A 23,303-nucleotide genomic window follows, 5' to 3' on the forward strand; every position below is an offset into this window, starting at 1 on the left:
GTGGAAAAACAAAGTAGATAATAGCTTTCCAACAAAGGGGTCCAGTTTATTTGACACACCGTTGTAGTTGAAATTGCATATATTGAAATGGCAAACCCTATACACTACTGTGTGGACAAGGTCACTTGCAGCCGGACAATCTGTCTCTGTTAAGCTTCCAATGAAATGACTGTAGATATACAAGAATTGTTCTCATTCAATCAAATCCGCTTGTTGACCCAATAATCCAATAGAATAAGCTTTTAAACTGAGCACCCAATAACCTGCTAGGGAATTGCGAGCCATAATAGAATAACTATCACGGCGCTCAAGAAATGGCCTAATGCCAAGCGCCAAGCCTAGAGACAAGAGGTAATTAACTGATTCGGTTATAGGAAAGAAAGTGCTCTGTGTGAAGATATTTCTGTATTTGTATTTCTTTTTCTGATTTATTCATCAACTTTATTACTGTTTGCTAGATTTTATCTATATCGATCTATTATTGATGGACCTGTTCTTGTAACTGTAAGTACATTTGTTTGAAACATGCTAGTGTGATTGATAATAAGGATTATATATTACTGGTTTAAATATTTGGTGTTCCATGCAGCATGGTTATTTCCTAGTCATTCTACTTTTTATTGAGCAGCATTTGCTTGCATTTGACAGCGTTTAAAAGGAAATAATATGACCTCTGGAGCGATACCCTATCAGCAAAGATTGAAAGAAACTGAGTCATTTTGAATATCATGATTTAAGTTGAAAATTCAATCTTGACAACGGAAGTTTCGTAGGAAGCTGATATCTGTATATTATCTATATATCATATATATATACATATATATTATTTATATATATAAATAATATATATATACATATATATTATTTATATATATAAATCTCGAAGTTTGTCATTCGTCTGCCCAACTATTGCAATTAAGTTCTAGCAATGAAAATCCGTATCGCACAAGATTTGATCTTGGAATCTGCCATTTGCAAAGTGAGATGCTAATCAACCAACCTGCACAAAATGAATTGGATTCAATAGACAATATGAGTCACTATCTAAGCTAAAATATGCATAGCGACCCTGCGTTACGGCGAAACGTCACTAAAGCTTGCTCTTACGGCTTTTACTTGTAAGTTTAGCAATACGGATACTAGCTTACTGACATTAGCCAATGGCAATTACATTGCCTGCCACTGTTTATAAGCTGCTTTTTAATACTCGAGCAACGCCGGTCATTTGGCTGGTATGAATATATAGGAAATTGAAAATTTTAAATAATTGGAAAAATTTGATAGTTGTAGCTGAGGCCCATATCGAGTTTTTGGAGTTGTTTTTTGGACAGAGATAATTGGTTTATTGACCAGTAAATCCCGTAAAAACTAGAAATTATAAAAAGTAAAATATGATTATGATGATGTCAGCAGTGGATAAAATGTATGAATAAAATATGCAAATAGAGTATGCGGATATTACAAAAGGTAAATAAATCAGATGTATATGTCATGAATAAAAATTAACGTACCTCTATTCTCCTCACATTGGAGCCTTGCTAGTACTTTGGAAGATATTTAAAATATTTATCCAACAGGTATAATTGCTTGAAAAGTCTCTACTATAATAAAAGTATCATGTTCATAAATTGATAAATAAAGTTTTGAAGAGCGAACTTGTAACGTTGCTGTCTTGATGAGTTGTAGAGACTGATCTGGGTGAGTTGCTGACGTGTATTTATATGGTGTACCAGGCATGTAAAAAGTTATAAAAAATGGTTAATGGGTTACTGTCATAAGCTGAACATCTGGTGCACTGATTCCCCGCAGACAACGCCAAAGCAGAGGCAATAAAATGGGACATAAACCCACCCAATTTCAAGAGTCGCTAAGCCAAGCTCCAGAAACTGCACCAAAATAATTGCTGCTCCATTGATGGCACCCAAAGCAAAGAATACTGAAAGCATTAATCCAGCCGGAACTGGCCAGATTCGGAAGCATGAGTCAGCCCAAAATAGCCCATTAGACTTCAGGTGACATACTGCACTGGACTAATTAATTTAACACAAAGGGCAGTCAGCTACAATAGTTCTGGTAAAAATCCAAAGCTATAATTAAAACTTTCAAATAAGAAAAAATTTAAAAAAATTATAAATTAGAAGTAAAAGCAACTACCAATGCACAGCCTCACAATTTTGCAATTCTCACCATCGACATTGACGCATCTCTGGCATGGCAGCTGCAGTTATTATAGATTCTTATCGTCAGCTATCAAGGAGGTGACTAATATATTGATCTTGCTAATGGCCAGGAGTTAGCTAGCAAATATTGATAGATATTTGACAAGGCTGACCTAATTTTGGTCCTAGACAGCGGCTAAATAGGAAGGAATACAGAGATATGCAAAATTTCTTTAGTATAAAGAAGTTTGCTATTATCTACAAGTCAGCCTTGTGCTCGGTAGCTGTAGTTTTGTAATAGAACACTTCTTGTTCAGCAGAGATATGTTCAAATTATTATGCTACTAACAGCTATTTGACTTATTTCCATTGTTTGTCCGATTTAAAGATTGAATGAAAAATCCCTTCGTACAGGATTCGAACTCCTATTTCTAACAAGTCGAATGGTTTAGATTTGGGTATTTTTTAACCTAGTTCCTGTCAAATGCGTCTGTCACTCATTTAGCCACCTATCTATAACCCTGGACACACTCCAATCAACAATTAGCTGTGCGATTGACTGCAACAATGCGTTTCCGCTGGTGATGAGGGGTCGACGTAATCATTGCTCAAGACAACAGACAACACGATAGACATTCAGCATGTTGACCTTTGACACTGATGATCTCAACTGTTTGCTGTTAGCATCTTGATTGGCTATTTGTTGACAGCATCGGACCCAATTTCAACAGTTGTGAAGATCAATGTTAATCAATATTTACAAGCATGGCGAAGAACCAAGCTTGTGACGAATTACGTAATCAAACCTATTACTTAATTGATAATAGTTTCATTTCAAACAGAAATTTTTTCCAATTATGCCATACAGGAATCGTGGAAAGTGCAACAGTTAGGCGATCAAAATGGTTAAATGGTTTGGCATACAATATTTGAAATGTCTTTTTCAAAATAATTTTTAGTTTTATGCAATTTGTTCATAACACGTAAGCTGAAATGAGTTGCATACCTGTAATTGTCCTGTAAATAAAAAAAAACACAAATCATGAAATGTCTTCAAACCTATTAACAACATAAAATAAACATTTACTGTAGGTTGAGTATAAAGATGCAAATATTTGTAAACAGTATCCATTGGAATAAGAAATAATTACAAGTTAACAAAAGGACCCTCGATATTACCAATGCAATTTTGTAAGTACTAATTGGTGGCTGGTTTAGCCGAGTTCTCATATCAAATGCGAGACCTCGGCGAAAATCTTACGCAGCAAAACACTTGCAGCGCTAGGCTCGGCGACTGCTGTTCACATAAAGATGCGTCTCTGGCGATCGCATAAAATGGCCACTAGCCATGCTGTCGAGAAAAGGCTGACCTTTACCTATACAGTGCATTTTGAAAAGATTTTGTCTGCTGCTCTTCGCGAAAGTTGAACAGTGCTGAACTCTTGTATTGACTGCCATCAACTACTGGCGGTACCCAGTGCGTAGGTCCACAGTCCACCGCTGAGAGCACTGGGGTGCTGTCGCCGGTGCTTGCGGCATATATGGGAACCAGGCTTTAGTGGTCACCTACAGCTAATCACTCATAGTGTGTCTACCTTTTCATTGGTGATGAAAACAAAGAAGCTAATTATTGCGGTCCATGGCCCAGCTCAACTTAAATTTGAGCAGTAGTGTGAACTAGCGGGTGGGCGTTAGAAAACGCCACGTCTCTTTAAATTGTAAGGGAAGGTTATAGAGACTTATGCCGATCTCTAGTGTGACAATTATAAAGGGTGCTGGAGAGGTTGAGGTTCACTGATCTCTTTATTTATAAGTGATGACCGTGAAGCCTATTAGAAAATGAATAACCATGCTTAAAATATGTATACAAAATCAGAACAAAATACAAGTTAAAGAAACAAACAAAGCAATTAATGATATAATAGGCTTCGAGTAAATTGCATAATTGTTACACACCTTCGTGCTGTCTGTGCACCCTCTAACACTTCTATCTCTGATGTTAAAGTTGCTGTAATAAGCAAACTGGGTGGCAGAGCCACAAAACTTCTACTGAATAATAGTAAAACGCTCAACTGTCTCTAATGTATGAGCTAGCATGGTGACACCAGAAACTAAACTGATGTGACAGAAATTGCAACTAGAACTCGACTGGATAAAATAGCAGGTAATGAGAAAAAGAGTAAAATAATTGGTGCAAGTTTACCGCCACTCTTACGTCAATCGGCCAATGCTCGCCAAGCGCCAAACCCGAACAATAAGCATCAAGTGGACCACCCGGAGAGCAAGAAAATAGCTGAACGCTGACTTGTCACCTCTAAGTGATTTTTGGTAGCTCATAACATTCCATTAGTATTGCTCACTGGACAGTAGAACCAATGAAGGGTTAATTTCTCTACAAAGGTCATGAAACCTTTATGCCAATGTTGCAGCAATAAAACTCTTTGTGTTAAAAACTGATATACCAATCAATTTTTACTTTGCTATAAAGCAGGTAAACAAGTAGGGTCAATTCACAACGAGGTGCCTTTGCGGTAAGACTTCTTCCTAATTTGGTGGTAGCATATGCAACTTTCCTAATTAGTAGCTTGGCTAAACCTACGCTAGTTGACTGGCTTATACGCTGGCCGGAATGAATTGCATGAAAAATAGGAAAAACACGCCCACCCCATACGTAACTGTGGTAAAGTAGGGAGTAATACTACATTCCAAGGCTATAGCGGGTGGTAGCAAATGATGAAATTACTGATGTTAGTTAAAGCTATGTAGAGCTAATCAAAAAGTTATAGAAATAAAAAAAGTATTTCAAATAAGCTTTTGTTACCTACCCAGCATAAGCCTCAGTAAAATGCTATCAAAGCCATAAACACCTTCAAGTCAACAGTATTGTTGTTGTCAAAATTAATTTGCTGGGAGCCAATCACACCAGCATGATCTACTTTGATTTTTGTGTTCCAAAGACCATACAGCAGCAAAGTTACTAAGTGAAATGTTCTTTATGAAAATGATAATATTCACATAGATAAAGTGCGGGATCATTTTGTCTACTTGTAGCAGCATGGACCTCTATTGCCATTTGCAATGTTTCCATTATGCAGATTTGGAATTGTGCGCACATTGATTTACTATGTGATAAGCATTTCAATGGACATAGCATGTTGTGGAATAACACACGCACTGTCTTTAAGGTTCCCGTGCAAAACATGCAGATGAAATTATATCAGACTTGCTTGAACTTGACACCTGTCACTTAAAAGATAAAAGTTTAGGGCCTGTTATGATCAGACAATTAAAAAAGCATTTTGGCAATGCTCAGAATAAAAACAGTGTGCCTAATGTGATTATGTTGTACTGTTAGGGCAGAGAGCTGTGATTAGGACCGCAGTAATAGACCTCCTGGTCACCAAAGTCGTAGGGCCGAGCCTTCAAGATATTAATGAAAGCCTAGCCACCGCTATAACACTCGAGATACAGAGAAGAAACCGAAAGACTGAAAAAAACCGTGAAGACTGTGGAAGAGAACCTGAGCGTAGAGCGAAGGAAAAAGGGCGGAGCCTAAAACGAAAGTAAAATTAGGAAATGAAGAAGATTTAATCCTTTCAGCAAAGAGGTATGCACACCCTCTCTGCATGCTTTCAATTTGTTTTTTTTTGCCTTTCATGCATGTAAAATGATATATTAATTTAGTAAATATGCATTTCATTGGCACTTAACTCCCAGTGTTGATGTTTGACTGTTTTGTGGAGAGTTAAAGAGACCGGCAGTTTTCTTAACAGTACCAAAAAATTAACTTTATACATGGCTGGTAACTTATTGAAGGTAGCTTTCTCAATTGTTGCAGCTCATTATATGGCTGAGTAGCATTACCAATAATGTTTCATGATTTTAGAAGTTGTATTATTTTATTCTCAGTAATATCAGGATGATGAGTGTACCAAGGAGAACTACTGTATTTTTCAGGCTGTAAACCACACCTCTATATTAGCCTTTATTTGCTTTATAGCCTAGATCTGCTTTATTTTCCAAAAAAATGATAATAAAACAATACATAAGCCACACCTTTGTATAGGCCGCAGAACTCAGGACAGTGCTTTGTAACGCAGCAGCAACTTTCCTGGTTAAAACCGAACAGAGCCTAACGGCATTATTTCGTATTAACCGACGCTTTTTAATCTAGTGTCTAACGGAAAAGTACCGTTAGGCATTGGTTCGGTTTTTCTTTCATCGCTAGAGGCACACTAACCAGAGATTCTAGTTAATGCGCCCTAGCGGTGAAAGAAAAAGCTACAGAATAGCCGCACCCTTATATAAGCCGAATAGCTCAAATCATCAGAAAAAAATAGTGGCTGATAGTCTGAAAAGTACGGTATTTGTTTGATAAACTTGTTTTAAAGTTTTTGAGTCAGATGATACATGTATACAGTAATATACAGTATTATACATGTATACAGCATTAGCACGTATACAGTATACAATATGTGCATATATGCATACAGTGTATGTATGTTATACAGTAAATAGCCGTGGTACTCGGCATTGCCCGGGTAATAGAAAAGTCTTTGGACAGAAAATTGATTTGCATTTAACATATAACAAGGTTTGCCATTCTAACTATTAAAATACTGTGCATATCATGAGAAAACTGTTTTGTCTTACAAACAATGAGAAGTAGTGAGAGTTGTTCGCTATTAGCCTGGGCGCTATTATCCAGTACATTTAATAATTTGAGCGAACAGCTTCTTGTGACGTTATGCTAAGACCCGCGTCGTACGCTGCTCTCATATAATGACTTATATTGGCAAGCTAGCTGTTCAATTTTTGTAGTCTAGTGGTAGGGCATTGGACTGGTCAACGGCAAGATCTAATCTACTTTGGTACAGAATCTTTATTCCAATATTTAAAGATCTATAGCTGGAATGCATACCAACATATCCATTCACATATGACATACTTTGAGAAATATATATAGAAGATAGTACATTGGCAGAGAGATCACCATATGTAATCATAATACACAGTTATTCTACTATGCTGCAGGGTGATGGAGTGGTGCATTGGTCAGTGGTTTACTCAATCAACACCACCCAATCCTGTGTAGAGTGTTTTTTCCTAATGAACAACAAACACAGATCTTATTATAGTAAAGACTAGTGAATGTCAGATGTTGCCCGGGTAATAAAAAGGTTTTCGCGCATAAACTTAATTTTCATTCAGCATATAACACCAGTTACCATTCTAAATTTCGAACTTCGTATCATTAGAAAAAGTGTTTTCTGCAGATCAAATAATTTGAGAGAAAATTAAACAACTGTGAAAGCTTTTAAATGTGAATATGAAATAATTAGCAAGTGATGTCTAAATAAAGTCTGTATTACTACGATTACAATAAAAATGATTTGGTAATGATACAATTATGCAAACTTAGAAAACAAATTGCAAATCATGAACATGTTGAATTAATAATAAAATTTAGTATCTACGATAGCTTTAGTGTATTTATAGTTGTTATGATCTCCTATAAAATGTTACATTACAATGTACTAAATGCTGTACATACTGTAGGAAGTTTTTACTTTCAAGAGAGGCATGTAACATAAACGCTGAATTTAACTTAAATGAATTTAGCATACTAAACACACATACTTAAAGCTAAGTTTTAGTATGTATTTTACTAAACTAAACTCTAACTTTGTCATCAGCTAAAGTTTCATCACCTACTTGTTTTCAGCTTCATTTTTGCTATAAGTTATAACGAATAACGCTGAACTGAGATAGAGAGTGATTGTGCATTTTATCTCTTTCAGGCATTGTGGGAGAGATTTCTGCAAATGGCAAATCAGTATTTTCATTATTTTTACGTAGCCAGCACACCGACTGCCAAATTTTAATCTTAATAAATTTTTTGTTGATATCATACGATGGAAAGAAAACTAAAAATTTTTTTTCCTGGTGGGGCGAGGAAGGAAAAATATTTTGTTGCACTCATTAAGACAAAAAATATTATAACAGGGGCATTGCAACCCGAGGGCGCACTGCATGAATTAATAATAAAAAAGTGCACATTAAGTGTGCAACAGTGTAAAAGACATATAATATACGGTAGGAACAATAAGTGTTAAAACAACAACTTAAACTTGTAATTGCGCACGCTTGTTAGTACACTTGCGATGTAAACATCGAGAGTTCAATTACAGTACAAAAGTGATTATTCGTTGCTAAAACTTTATCGCTACAACTAGACAGACAAAAAACAGACAAACACTGAGATTTATATATATAGACTACTAGCTGTGTTTACTGGTGTTGCCTGGGTATTAAAGATCAGCTTACAAATGATGAGAAGAAATGAGAGTTGCCTGCCAATTGTTATTAGCCTTGCACATTGCCAATGGAAAATTTCATCGAGCTTACTACTGAGAGCTATTCTTCTCTGATGTGAGGTTACGCAATCACCCTGGCTAGTACGCAAAGCCATCGAGTAGTTGCTCCCATATAGCAACATGCATCTGCTGGCCAAGAAATCAATTTCTGTGGCCTAATTGGTATGGAACTAGACTGGCAAACGGGAGGTTCCGAGATCCAACCTTCTTTGATATGGATTCTTAATTACAAGATTGTAGTAGTAGCTATAGCTGAACATACCAAAAACAGAAAACAGATGATAAACTTTGAGCAATATATATATATATATATATACAGGTATATATATATATGTATATATATATATGTATATATATATATATATATATAGCCTATATATATATATATATAGCCTATATATGTATATATATATATATATATATATATATATATATATATATATATATATATATATATATATATAGCCTATATATAAATATATATATATATATATAGCCTATATATATATATATATAGCCTAAATATAAATATATATATATATATATAGATGCCTGCATACGGTTATGCATGCATGTATGAATTTTGTTTAGTTAGCCAATTGTAATGACAATTTGCTGGTCTGTAGGTCACCCAAGCGTAATGGTTACTGCCTAGTTGGCATATGCTACTAAATACATGTCAGGATTGCCCTCTTGCTGACTAAGTGCACTATTAAATGATGACCTTGCTGAGGCATATGCGGATATGTCAGGAAACATTGCAGCTGTCAAACTTTGTCAATATTTTGCCGATCGATCGTCTGCGCAATGTGCAACACTTTGGCGTTATCTATATTTCTCTTCATTATAGTTGCTGCAGGACTAGTACTTCAGTTGTAAAGACTGAATCATTAATTCAGCAACCGTGTGGTGTAATAAAAACACAATGCCACTGACCATTGACTGACTGATGTAAATTGGAATGGGTGTGGTAATAATTTAAACAATGTTATCACAAACAATCACAAAAGTTTTCAGGATTAGCGCCTGCTTACCGTAATACAGTGTGAATGACCTGTGAGCCGTTAATGTGTTGAGCATGTTAGGCAGAGTGATCTGGGCCCCCCTTAAACACATGAACAAGAAGCTAACTAGTAAAATTGCATAAGACAGGCATGGGCCAATGATAAATTCTAAATGGCTCTGTGATTGAAGTATTTACTTTGTTTTAATCATTAGTTCTGATTGCTGGTTTCTCATAAATGACTTTCTGAACCAACCCTTTAAAATTCACATATGTTAAATAAAATAATCATAGATAGATTGTTGGAGTACGTCTAATTAAAGATTTTATGAGCAAAAATAGCAAATAAACTCTTTTGCTACCAAATTAATTTTCTATTATAACATAATAAATAATAATAATAATAACAATTAATTACAATTATTTATTAATAATTTAATTAATTGTTGATAATTATAACATAATAACGCATTCGGTAAAACCTAATATTTGATAAAGGTACGGATAAATTGTCATAACTTTAGAGCCAGATTGTCTATAAAAATACTTCAATGCCAAGTTAATCAGCATAAAAATTATATTAGCTGATACCGTGAAAATATCACAAATGCGTTGCAGAATGAGAAAAAACATTTTTTCGGTAGTTTTTGAAAAGACTGTGGGCATGTATGAGTCGGACGATTTATCAATATTATTACAGTTTACGGCATTATTATCACTGGTCCAACTAAAAATAATCACTCTTAGGAGCATTATTGTTCAATAATGATCATCTAAAGTTCATCGGTTTACAATTTGTTAAACCTCCTTAGCGGTAATGCCTCTAACATGGCTGGTCACTGCGGAAAAAATTAGAATAAACGAAATACAGTTTGCAAAGCGAAACTAAGTTCACTGTGGGCTACAAACACATTTTGCACTGACTCAACGCAGGCAAATGATTGTTTCTTTTTGTCCAAATGCCAATACATAGTGTAATCAATTAACTACTCACTAAACAAAAATGATTTGTAGTGTACAAAGCCTGCTAAGCCACATCAATTGGTTTTTAGCTGTACTAAAGCGCTTCGCTTCGTAGAGCTGTAGGACTAGTGATAGCGGCAGGAAAAGGGTTAATGCTTTTGACTCACCAAGTTTTTGAACACTCACTAAAGCAGAGCTTCTTTATTTTTTTCCTTTGAACCCCCTAACATTAATGAGGGCAATCTTGCATAGTCTTGTTTCGGGTTGAACAAAAAGGCCTTAAGCCAATGATGAAAAAGAACTATCTACTAGGCTTATTATGTTGTGCTGCAGCTACAACGACAGCCGTTATTGCTTTAAATTCAGTCGAAAATGTTTTTGGCTGCAACTCAGCAATTAGTTGCTCAGTCTTTATTAATTTTAATACTATTTTTAAAAGTTGATGGCCGCGATTAACTTCGTTTTTGAGCTTTTAAGAGCTTGTAATCACATTTCCACATATTTTGCACCTACGACACGGCAGAATAAAACATGGTGAATATTTTGATACCAAGTAACTGTAATGTGTTGCAAGTGAACCTTTAACTGATTATTTGGGAGAACAGGATACACTGTCAATTCTTCTATGCTTGTATTCTTGGCGCTATAGCGAGATATGATTGGTCAACTTTTTGTTGTACACCGGTCAAGTCCATGACAGCCGATTAGCCAGCAGCATGCACTGCCAACTAATCTGCTAATTCACCAGCATTATAGCCAGCCACCAGCCTACAGTCAGTGGGTCATTTAGAAGCCAAAATGCTGGTCTATGTCGATTTAGCTAAGACAGTAAGAACTGTGATTTCTGCTGGAAATAGTCAGTTATAGCATTCTTGACTTATTTTTATTTTTTTCTAGCATGTGTTAATTACATTAAAATTTTATTAAAACAATTACAACAACCCGTGGTGTTGCGCAGTTGTCTATTTTTGCTGATGAAGATTGTCTCTCGCGACATATATGTGATAGCTAAAAGCATAAATTGGAACTGTTCATGAAACATTTTTGCTAACTTTTTGGATAATTCAAAATTTTCAAATGCTTTTTCTGTGGCTTAATTTAATTCATGTTCTTAAAGCAGTCAGGTTTCCACGCTTGTATTATGCAGTGCATTTTGGGAAAGCCTGAGACAAGTAATAATAGTTTAGCTTATTTGTCCTTGAGTATATACATGTAGCTAGTCAATAGGTTGCAGAGCATTATGTAATAGTTTCTATATTCAGCTCAAGTCTGTAATCCTCAGCAAAGTTATTACAAAATTATATTGATTTTATGGCTAGCCCAAGCTAGTAGTAAAGTTAGCGGAAAGGTTCGTATATGTCTTTTCTGTGCTTTTTGTGTATTTTTGGTTTCTAGACTTGATTCCCAATGCCTAAGCATATGCAGTTTAAATTACACAAGGGTGCTGCTGAAATGTTTGCCAAGTCAATATGGGTTCTCTGTTACAACAGCTAACAGTAGAGTAACTGGTGTTTTGGTAAATTTAGTTCCTGGCAGTTAAGTGAGCAGAAAACTAGTTGGAAGTATTAGATTGCTTTGGCAGATGTGGTCAATTAGGTTTATTAAACTGGTTCTAAAAAACAGGTAGGCCTATAGTTTTGAAGCTAGATCTACAGCTTCAGTTCTGCAGCGCTAGTCCGACAGCGTCTGAGGTGTCACCTCTACAGCGTCTGAGCAGCCAGCTCTACGGCGTCTAAGGCTTCAGCTCTACAGCGTCTGAGCCTCTAGCTCTACGACATCCGGGTGCCAGCTCGGCAGCATTTGAGACACAGCTCAGTGCCTCAGAAGCTGGCACTAGCTCTAAGGTACCAGCTCTGAAGCAATTTGCCAGTATCAAAATGGTTTGGGTTCAGTATACAAGTCATAAACCAATGATAATGATTCAGTTTAGTTCAACTGCTGGCTGGTACAACAAAGGTATTCACTTATTACTTTCTTGATACATGACTTATGAATTTATAATTCTTTGGCTAGGGCTGTTAATGATGAGTCATTGATGCATAGATTTATCTTCTGACAGAAGATGCAGCATTGAGTTTCGATCATGATTTACGGCTCACCACACTCCCACCCGTCACATCACCAAACTTTTGGACATATTGCTTTGTCCTAAACTTGCTAGTTTCTGCATTTTATTACATGGTTCCAAGTTCAGCCCTAGCTTAAACTATTCCGAGAATATTTTTATTTATCCTTCAATTTATATACCAAACCATGTTTTCTATTTCGCAACAGCAAACTACTACACCCACCATTTTATGTTTCAACTTATGAACTTTCTGTTACTACAACCTACAGTTCACTATTCCGATTCCTCCGCCATACTGTTAGATTACCAACTTCTAAAGCTCACTTGTTCAACTCACCAAGTAATATTTGATTTTTGTTTTTTCTCTTTATTGGCATGTAATAAAAAACATAATTTCATTGATGATATGCATAAGCTTACAAATATTTAGTAAACACTGACTGTGTTTGCTATGAAGAAGTATTCATTTCTCACAAAATTAAAAATATTGCAATGTTTATAAAGGTATATATAAAGTATTACATTTTAATATATCTATCAATTTATAATTTTTGGCTACCACCTTTACCAATGCTCCACTACGCACAGACTTATCTTCTGCCAACAAATGCCACCTGACTTGATTATCCCCCATGATTATCCACCTACATGTAAATCAAAGCAAAAGCGCTTATATATTTTAAATTATGAGAGACAAACAATGGGAATCAGCATGCCTCATGGGAGCTATAGTCTTGCATGTAAGAAAGCTGAATGTACCGTATTTATCCAGTCCATTTTAGACTGATGCTAGAGAGACAATCACTATAGATCCATAAAGAGCAGCCACGGCCATGTGGTCTAAACTGCCTGACCTCCAAACACCAGATCGGGATTCAGTTTCACTCTCTGCAACTGGGCATGTCTTTAGTCATGGGTTCACTCACTACTGGGCTCAGACATGGCTAGCCAAGGTCACAGCTATTGTTTGCACAACATCGTTAAAACAAACACATCTTCTGCTTGCAGTAAGCTACACAGATATTGTTGGAAATATCTTCTCAGGTGTATGCTGACTAACTGATTTATTTGCAATTCTACCAGAATATATATACACATCGGATGTAAAAACAATAGTTTGACAATAACAAACTAACCTGAGTTCAAGTAAGGTCAAGAACCACATTGATGACTTGTGGCTCATGTAAACATTGTCCTCATCTATGAGTTAATGTTCATTGAATTACTTCCTGTTCAACAGATATAACTTTTAATCTTCAAGGGATTGCTCATACCGATTCATAATAACATTGATGCATCGTTTTTTTGTCAGTTTACATCGTACAGTTATTTGCTAAATGTTTTTGCACTACAAAAGTTTTTATTTCATTTAAATCATCGGTAGTTGACCATGGTATTTTTTGCTAGTCTCTACAGTACAGGCACAGGGTGTTTATAGTCTGTTAATGAAGTTGTAGGGTTCTGCTGTCTTTGTTAAATTTCATAATTTGATAGTGCACTTCAAAATCTAGACACCTTACATGATTCACTGCTCCTGCCCAGAATGAATGCCAGTTGATCTGTTGATCTTGAGCAGTCTGACTTGCCATAGCGTAGTACACTTGATTAGGCGTGTCCTCGAAGTCAGTTTTCTGTCGGCCTTTGAGTAAACATGTAGTTTTTTCAGCTGTTTTCAATGCTAGTACTTTCTTGTATTTGTATATAAGTTTCTTCAATATTTTAATATCAAATACATATGTAATCAAGAATTAACCAGAAGGGAATCACATACTATTTAGCAATCTCCTGAATGTGTTTTTAAGGTCAATGTTATATCATTCATCTTGTATTATATTTTATATGTCACCAATTGGTTTCACAGATGATCAAATGTATAATAACATACTTCCAACAACCCTTTATTGACAATCAAGTTATTGATTTGTTGCAGCTTCACGGTTTTGAGAAGCATAAATAACAAACTTGAATAAAATATACACTGTATCACATCACCCATTTGTGACAACATAACTGAAAACCAGGGGATCTGCTACAAAGGTGAATAATTTCACTGATAATTTTACTGGTCAGCTAAACTATATCCAGTAGAGACCCCTATTAATAATGTGAATCTCCTTTTGCATAAATTTCAATTAGCTTAAAGAGTTTACGTAAACCTTTTTGCATTGTGTTACGTAAAAAGGTTGTAACAAATGATTCGGAAGTCAACTAAACTAAGTACCACCTAACAACTACTTTGTATTGCAGCAGAACACGGCAGACCTAATTGTTGCCATACAGAAATCATGATGAGACATAATCGGAAGATATATACTCTAGTTGTGAGTGTATTTGCACTGCTGACGCTGTTCGTTTTCCTTCCAAGGTCATCCAAGGTTAGCTTTGTTCTTTTTAATTATAATAGCAAGTTTTGTTTTTAAAATGGTCAAATATTTTTTTTCCTAAATGAAAATATAAAAAAAATCATTCAGCAAAAGTTAAAATTGTTGTTTTTTAATGTTCTTCTTGTTTGACATTCAAATGTCAAGGAAGTGAAACATGTTTTCTTGTTTCCCAAAAAGTATCCTTCTTGGGAAATATATTCATAGATGAACTCTGCTTAAACAACATATTTATAGATGAACCATTCTTAAGCAACATATTTATAGATGTACCATTCTTAAATATCATATTCATAGATGCACCTTCATTAGGTAGCATAGTCGAAGACGTATGTTGCAATGCAGTCATAAAACAAGTGATTTGATAAAAACCATGACACTTACAAAACAGATAGTTCAGACCTCAAGCAAATGCTGCCTAATATAAAATAAACAAATCTGTGCAAGAGTGCAACGTTATTGAACAAAATTATTATCATAATAATGTTCATTTTATTGTATCATAAATAATATACCATGATATTTCACTTTCTATTACATCATCAAGTATTATACTAAACTGCATTGCATAACATGGCATTTTATAGCATTTTATCACATTACATTATATGATACCACTTATAATACTTTTTCTTACAATAATGTACTATAATATATTCTATTCTATCAAAATGTGCTATATTATAACAATTTCCATCATGTTTAAATCAATTAAGTTGTGCTATTGTTTATAAATTTACATGTATATATATAATTCTCAAAGTTTGTGTGTGTGCATGTGAGTAATAGCTATTAAAATCTTGGAAAGACAAGCTCGCTGTGTGCTAGATTTGAACCTACAAAAATTGCAACAGCAAGTTTCAAACCACACAATTGACCCCTGAGCTATACTGCAGTTCTTAGCATTCTACCGCTTTTATCATATACTATACACCATTTGCACAGACTAAATGTGCACTTTTGATTATCAACTAATATTACCTTTTGCATAAATTGTTATTATTTGAATTTGTTTAAAAACTTTTTTGCTAGCATTACCCATTTTTAAAATTGTAATTTTGAAATGTGCCGTTTCAACTTCAAGTGTGCATTTATCATTTTTACTTCCGGTTTTTCATAAGGTTCGATTGCTAAACCTATAAAGGTTAATGCTTTTCACGCGGTCAAATGTATTATCTTGAGTAGGAATAGCCTCTACATTCTCTCTTTTTTCGGCCAAACAAAGTACCAGACAAAGACAGTCTGATATCTCATTTTTACATTTGTACCAGTATCAAGAGGTACTACTATTGTCATATTTAAAGCTTTCATGGATAGCTTTTGCTAAAACAGTAACTTTTTTTACATACATGCACGCACGCACACACGCACACACGCACGCACACAGACACACACTTGTAGGCACAAACTGTTATTATTAGTTCAACATATTCAGGGTTTTTATTTTGTTTTCTCAGTTTGTCTTAATTGTATCATTACCAAATATCTTTTATCGTAATCATAGCAAAACAGACTCAATTTAGCTATTACTTGCTAATTCTTTCACATCCACATTTAAACACTTTTATAGCTGTTTAATTTTGTTTCTTAATTTATTTGAACTGCACAAACATTTTCCTCATGAGATGAAGTTTGAAAGTTTCAGTTGTTTGACAATGTTTGAAAACCTTTATAGTCGTTTTATTTTTTCTCTCAATTTATTTAAATCGCAGAAAACACTTTTTTCGTGGTGTGAAGTTTGAAAGTGAGAATGGTAAATGTTGTTATATGTTGAATAAAATAATTTTTTGTCCAAAGGATTTATATTACCTAGCCAATACCAAACGTTTAGCTAGTTATAATATATTTCAGTATAAGGTATTATTGTAGAAATCTTCGATAAACTAGTTTGTCATTAAATAGGTCTGGCCATTTTTTCAGCATTATGTAATGTCGTATTTTTTTCTGTTTGCCTCTTGTAGACATAAAAGCCTTACGCGCTGCTTTGGTAATATATTGAAGCCTTTTTAAATATTTTAGTTAAACCATAACTGCCACGAACAACTTTTATCGTATTTACTAAGTAAATCAGACATGCTGATTCCGATTTTGTAATCAAAATAAAGATTAGGCCACTAACTTTCAGAGTAATAAAGGATTTTTTATAGCGTTTTAATATCGGTCTCGAAAACAACACGATCGGCATAACAAGCTCCGCCCATAAATACTTGACGTAACCTAGCTTTTTAGGAACAGAAGTTACGTGGAGATGTTTAGACCGATTTAGAATAATAGAGACGGGTGTTTTAAAATCTATTAATATCTAAATCCAGCTTTAAAAATAACATCAGTCTTTTCTGAAAGCTATTTAGCATTGCATATTTAAAAAGCGCGATAACAACGCTAGCTCGTGATAAAACCGCGCTTTTTGAGCTCATTTTTCTCGGCGTTCAGCCCATTTAAACGTCATGTAACAAGCTGCGAGCAATTTTAAATAGTTTATATCCCTTTCATAAAAAACTGAAATTATTTTACAGGCTGGATTTAGATAATAATGGGTTTTAAGACACCCATCTCTATTATTCTAAATCGGACTAAACTTTCCTAACTTCCGTTTCTGAAAAAGCTAGGTTTCGTCACATATTTATGGGCGGAGCTTGTAATGCCGATTGTGTTGTTTTCGAAACGGATATTGAAACGCTTTAAAAAAGCCTAAATGACTTTGAAGGTTAGTGGACTAATCTTTATTTGGAGTACAAAATCGGAATCAGCGTGTCTGATTTACCTAGTAAATACAATAAAAGTTGTTCGTGACAGTTATGGTTTAAATATCAAGATTTTATAAACTTAGGCCAAACTATAATATCATTTGTGAGTGAGCCTAGCCTTTTCATTATCATTTGACAATATGTACCAAAGTTGATAGCAAATTTTATTTTCTATAATTTTTGTTTTTATATAGTACAGTATGTTGTAAGTATATAATGTGGTATAATATATTCTAGTGTGTGTTATATTTAATACATTGTATTATGCTATGTATATAAATGTGGTAATAAAATATTTTTGTCATTATTTTTGTATATAAATACTTTTGTATATATTCAGCTCTACAGAACTTCCACAGAATTACTTTGCCAGAGGGAAGAATGCATCACATCGGTGAGGTTATTTCCCGGTTATTTTATTTATGTCTAAAAATTGCTAAACAGTGCAAGGATTTTGGCTGTATCTCTCAACAAAAAATTTGCACACATAAAGATACACAGTTTGTTATTGTTTGAAAAAGTAATTACAAGGGTTTTTAACAAAGAATTTTTTAAATGAGAGCTAATAACAGGATTTCTGATTTGAAAGACTTTGACACTATTAGGGGCTTGCTACCAAATGCTGATGTATTGAATATGTGCTGTTTATATGTCTTCAGCTGGAGTTATCTGCTTTTAGTACAAGTGGGAAAAATGACAACTCTCTATTACTTGCACGCTTGCTATGGAAGACAGATTGATCTAATTTTGCCCTCCAATATAATTTAAATATAATATATAATAATATAATATATATAATAACACGGTGCTTATTTGTACAGAACAAGAACTACTGGGCTTGTTCAAAGTAAAGTTTCTTTTAAAATCTTAGATCTTCATTTGTTAAAAAGAAAGTTGCTTAAGCTTACATTTGTTGATTTTGCTTGAAATCAGAGCTAAAAATCTTTTGAAGCTCATTTGCTTGGCTATTGAAAAAGTTTGGTTTTAGATTAATCATAATTGAAGTGGTTAACAATTTAATTTGAATCTAATTAAAAGATTTAATAGAGCCTAATGATTCTTCACTTTTAAACTATGCAGTTCAATTTCAATTAAATTTTCATATTGAAAAAAGCTTGTAAAAGTTGAATAGACACAATGAGACTTTTTGTATAATTAATTTTTTTATTGATTTTTACTAAAACGTTGCTTAAACAATAAACCGTATAATATTCGTCTGTTTTGCAGCAGCCTATATATGATCCCCTAAAGATGTTGAAACGTCAAACGGCTACTAAAAGTTCAGTAAGTAAGAAATTTCTACTTTATACTTTGAAAAGAAATGACCCCAAGTCATCAACAATACCGCTCTTGTTTTAATTTAATTATTTTATATTATCTAGTATGGAGCTATATAATCAGAGCAACCAATGCTAGATTTGTTTTCATACCCAAATTGAAAATCAAAAATGATTCAGGTGACACGGCTGGGTGACATGGCGGGGTGGCACGATTGGGTGATGCGTTATAGCTTACATTTGCTTAGGAGTTGAGTTGAAACTACATGATAAAAAGCTAAATTACAAAGTAAAATTTTTATAATAAAAAACTACCATACTACGCTTTCTATATTTGTTGTCTTAGTTATTGAATAAGTCTATCAAGTTTTAGTGGAAAATTATTTATTTCAGTTGCTTACCGAGCAAATCATTAACTTTATTGATATATTAGTGAACTCTTTTAATTTGGGTAACCCTTTCTTCAACATAGGTTACCTTTACTTAGAATATGTAACCCTTGTTCAACATAGGTAACCCTTGTTTAACATAGGTTACGCTTATTTAACATAGGTAACCCTTGTTCAACATAGGTTACTCTTGTTTAGCACAGGTAACCCTTGTTTAACTTAGGTAACCCTTGTTTCACATAGATAACCCTTGTTTAACATAAGTAACCATTTGTTCAACTTAGGTAACCCTTGTTCAGCATAGGTAACACTTGTTTAACATAGGTTACGCTTATTTAACATAGGTAACCCTTGCTCAACATAGGTTACTCTTGTTTAGCACAGGTAACCCTTGTTTAACTTAGGTAACCCTTGTTTAACATAGGTAACCCTTGTTTAACATAAGTAACCATTTGTTTAACATAAGTAACCCTTGTTTAACATAGGTTACCCTTACTTAACATAGGTAACCCTTGCTCAACATAGGTTACTTTTGTTTAGCACAGGTAACCCTTGTTTAACATAAGTAACCATTTGTTTAACTTAGTTAACCCTTGTTCAGCATAGGTTACTCTTGTTTAGCACAGGTAACCCTTGTTTAACTTGGGTAACCCTTGTTTAACATAGGTAACTTTTGTTTAACATAGATAACATTTGTTTAGCACAGGTAACCTTGGTTTAGCATAGGTAACCCTTGTTTAACATAGGTAAACATAGTTTAACACAGGTAACCTTAGTTTAGCACAGGCAACCCTTGTGTGTATGTAATAATGTAATAATAAAAGAACCTAGAATGCAAGAATGTAAGAATGTAAGAACCTAGAATGAAAGAATGTAAGAATGTAAGAATGTAGGAGTGTAAGAACCTAGAATGTAAGAATGTAAGAATGTAAGAATGTAAGAACCCAGAATGTAAGAACAAACAAATATCCTCCACTAAATCCAAGTGCTTTGCTGTACTATATAACAAGAGGAGAAATAATAAAAAAATGCAATGTACTATGATAATGTCAGATAAGGACAAAGTGGCTTGGCCCATTTCCAACTGATATTCTAGTATAGCCTGAGTTTTTAAAATCTGGAAATTTCTGACCAAAATATTGAATAAGACTTCAATATACTACCAAAGCAGCATGTAAAGCTTTAGTAGGTCAATACATTGGAACAAGGAGATTTAATAGGACAATATGACCCTTCTGCTAGCCCCTCTATTCTCATCTGCTCCTCTGTCGCCCCTCTTTTCTCTTTCTGCTCCTCTCTCTATTCTCTCCCTGCTTCTCTCTCTCCCCCCTTCTGCTCCTCTTTCTCCCCCTCTTTTTCTTCTCTGCTCCTTTCTCCCCCTCGTTTCTTTCTCTGCCCCTTTCTCCCCTCGTTTCCCTCTCTGCTCCTCTCCCCCCCCTCTTTTTTCCCTTTACTCCTCTCTACCCCACTTGCTTTCCCCCTTGTTTTCCCCTCTTCTACTCCTCTCTCCTCCTTCTTTTTCCCACTCTGCTCCTCTTTCCCCCTCTTTTCTGCCTTCTGTTCCTCTCCTCCCTCTGCTCTTCTCTTCCCCTTTCCTCTCTTTTCTTGCTAATAACATATTATTATATGGCTGTATCTCCTCTCTTGTGGTACAGTTAATGTATCCATATCTGTCTGCAAATCCGCTTGCATGGTTGAAGTTAATGTATCATAATACTGCTGTATCTCTTCTTCTAACGACCATGTTATAATCTTTCTGTCTGCATCTTCATTATTTTTGTATTTCGTTTTTATTTGCTTTTTTAAGGTTCAGTTAATATTTCTTGATCCATTTGTTGTATTTTCTCTCTCATATTTCAGTTAATATACCTCGATCTGTCGGACTGCTCACCTAAACCAGAATATCTGCCTGGGTACAAAGCTCATTGTTGGTATGAGACGACAGATACCAAGGGGTGCAGTTCACCTTCCAAAAATGAAAACGGCGCTCGGTATGAAGCAAAGTTCATAGCAACCCAGTAATGCTATGCCTACCACAAAAAATAGCAGTAGATCCTTTTTTGAATTTACAACATTGAAAATTTTAAGTTTTTGTTGGCTGGATTTGTCCCGAAAAATAGAAAATGACCAAAAGCTGAAAAATTCCTTGATTTACCTTGATTTATATGAATGGATTTTATAGGCAATGTGAATAGTGCATTAAAAGGTTATGAACTAGAAAACGTATAATCTCTGTTTGTATGGGAAGCAGACTGTGTTCATAAAAACAGGTACTACCCGCTATACTGCAGCTTATTCCAAGTAAGGTGTCAAGGTGTCAGTTGTAATCTAAGTTATTGATGTGTATTGATCACTATTTCAACAAATTAAATGTGATTAATAATTGGCCTAAGGTGTTACTTTGAATACTGCTTACTAAATATCACTCATGATTTTGACTTCATCCGTGCTACAAGATGCTGCGAGTCCTTCAATTTTACAACTAATCATATTTTTCAGAGTCAATCACATAGGCCTATGACATTTTTCAGATACGTGCCTATCTGACGACATTGTTCTTCGCAAAATTTGCTGATTTTCCATTATAGTTATGCTTCATATCATATATTATCCTTTAAGAAACAATCAACATGTATATTATTCCACTTCATAAAGATTTGAAAATGAAATAGCTCTGCCATGTTTTTCCTTTAGAGATTTTGTTGCCAGCAATGTTCGTAAAACATTGTTAATATATGAGATCAATGCAAATAAAGTTTTTATATATAGTATATAAAATATATTAACATATAATACACTGTATATATACTATACAACTTTCACAAATATATTTTAATTTACAATTATGCGTTCGCATACCTATATACTGTACAAGCATCTGTCATAAATATATATTGCAGAAATATATACACTGAAAAAAAAATATAGTGTGCATTTGCATATATGGTATACTAATATATACTGGGAAAATATTTAAATAGTCGTCTATTATCATATTGTCCTCATCTACTTGATGCACCTTTTAGATTTGTTTGTGCTGCCAACCTTCACCTAGTAGGAGTGAGAAAGAGTGGAACTACAGATTTTCAAAAATGGATGGCACACAGGAGTGACATAGCTTCAAAACACCGGGTCAGTACTCAGCCATGTTTAGCATTAGCAATTTGTATTTGTTTTATCATGACTTAAGTTTATAGATGGCTCAAGACTCAAGATTAAGTTCATAGACTTAAGTTTATATATGTTCGTTTTTTAGCTTTTAAGAGCTCGTAATCGCATTCCCATACATTTTGCACCTACCTTTCAACAAAGTAAGACATGGTAAATATTTTGATACTAAATAACTGTAATGTGAATTTTGTTGCAAGTCAACCTTTAAAGTTTGTAGATCAATTGTCCAGTTGACGCTATTAAAATGTTGAAGTGAAGAACCCGTATCACAACAGATTTGATCTCAGAACCTCTCGATCACCAAGCAAACGCCGTACCATTTGAGTTGCGCGAGACGGATGAATTCATTGGCCGATATTTGTCACTAAGTGGTTGAAAATACATTACCGCTCTCTGTTACTATGCAACGTCATTCTATGTATTAGTAAGAGCCGTAAATAGCTTATTTAAATTAGCCATAGGCAATGTCCCAGGCTAATACCAGGTGGTATTGTTTGGAGACTGAGTTAATAATTGTGGCATTGCTATCATTGTTTATAAGCTCATTTTTAATATCAATGCAACGCTGGACGTTCTGTTGGTTTTCTTGTATAAATCTTAGTATTTTTGCATGTACTATTCACACTTTTATTTAATGCATTTGTTTTAAACTCTATCTAAGGATTTAGTTGTATAGTTACATATATATTTATATATATAAATATATATATATATATATATATATATATATATATATATATATATATATATATATATATATATATATAT

General features: G+C 34.3%; 1 protein-coding gene across 3 annotated transcripts in view; it reads left to right on the forward strand.

Moving 5' to 3' along the window:
* Positions 1-337: 337 nt before the first annotated feature.
* LOC137399946 (uncharacterized) overlaps positions 338-23,303 on the forward strand; it is a 34,922-nt gene continuing 11,956 nt past the window's right edge. Inside the window, exons 1-7 of one of the 3 annotated variants that reach the window (XM_068086215.1) lie at positions 338-351; positions 5,515-5,766; positions 14,818-14,945; positions 18,039-18,092; positions 18,926-18,982; positions 21,225-21,355; positions 22,391-22,496. In XM_068086215.1, the coding sequence (XP_067942316.1) occupies positions 14,856-14,945; positions 18,039-18,092; positions 18,926-18,982; positions 21,225-21,355; positions 22,391-22,496 (438 nt within the window). In that variant the 5' untranslated portion in view covers positions 338-351; positions 5,515-5,766; positions 14,818-14,855. Of the gene's footprint in view, positions 352-5,514; positions 5,767-12,168; positions 12,347-14,500; positions 14,608-14,817; positions 14,946-18,038; positions 18,093-18,925; positions 18,983-21,224; positions 21,356-22,390; positions 22,497-23,303 lie in introns of those variants that run through there. The other 2 variants (XM_068086214.1, XM_068086213.1) reach the window with 2 other exon arrangements.

This window comes from Watersipora subatra, chromosome 7 (assembly GCF_963576615.1).
Source record: "Watersipora subatra chromosome 7, tzWatSuba1.1, whole genome shotgun sequence".
Lineage (NCBI taxonomy): Eukaryota > Metazoa > Bryozoa > Gymnolaemata > Cheilostomatida > Watersiporidae > Watersipora > Watersipora subatra.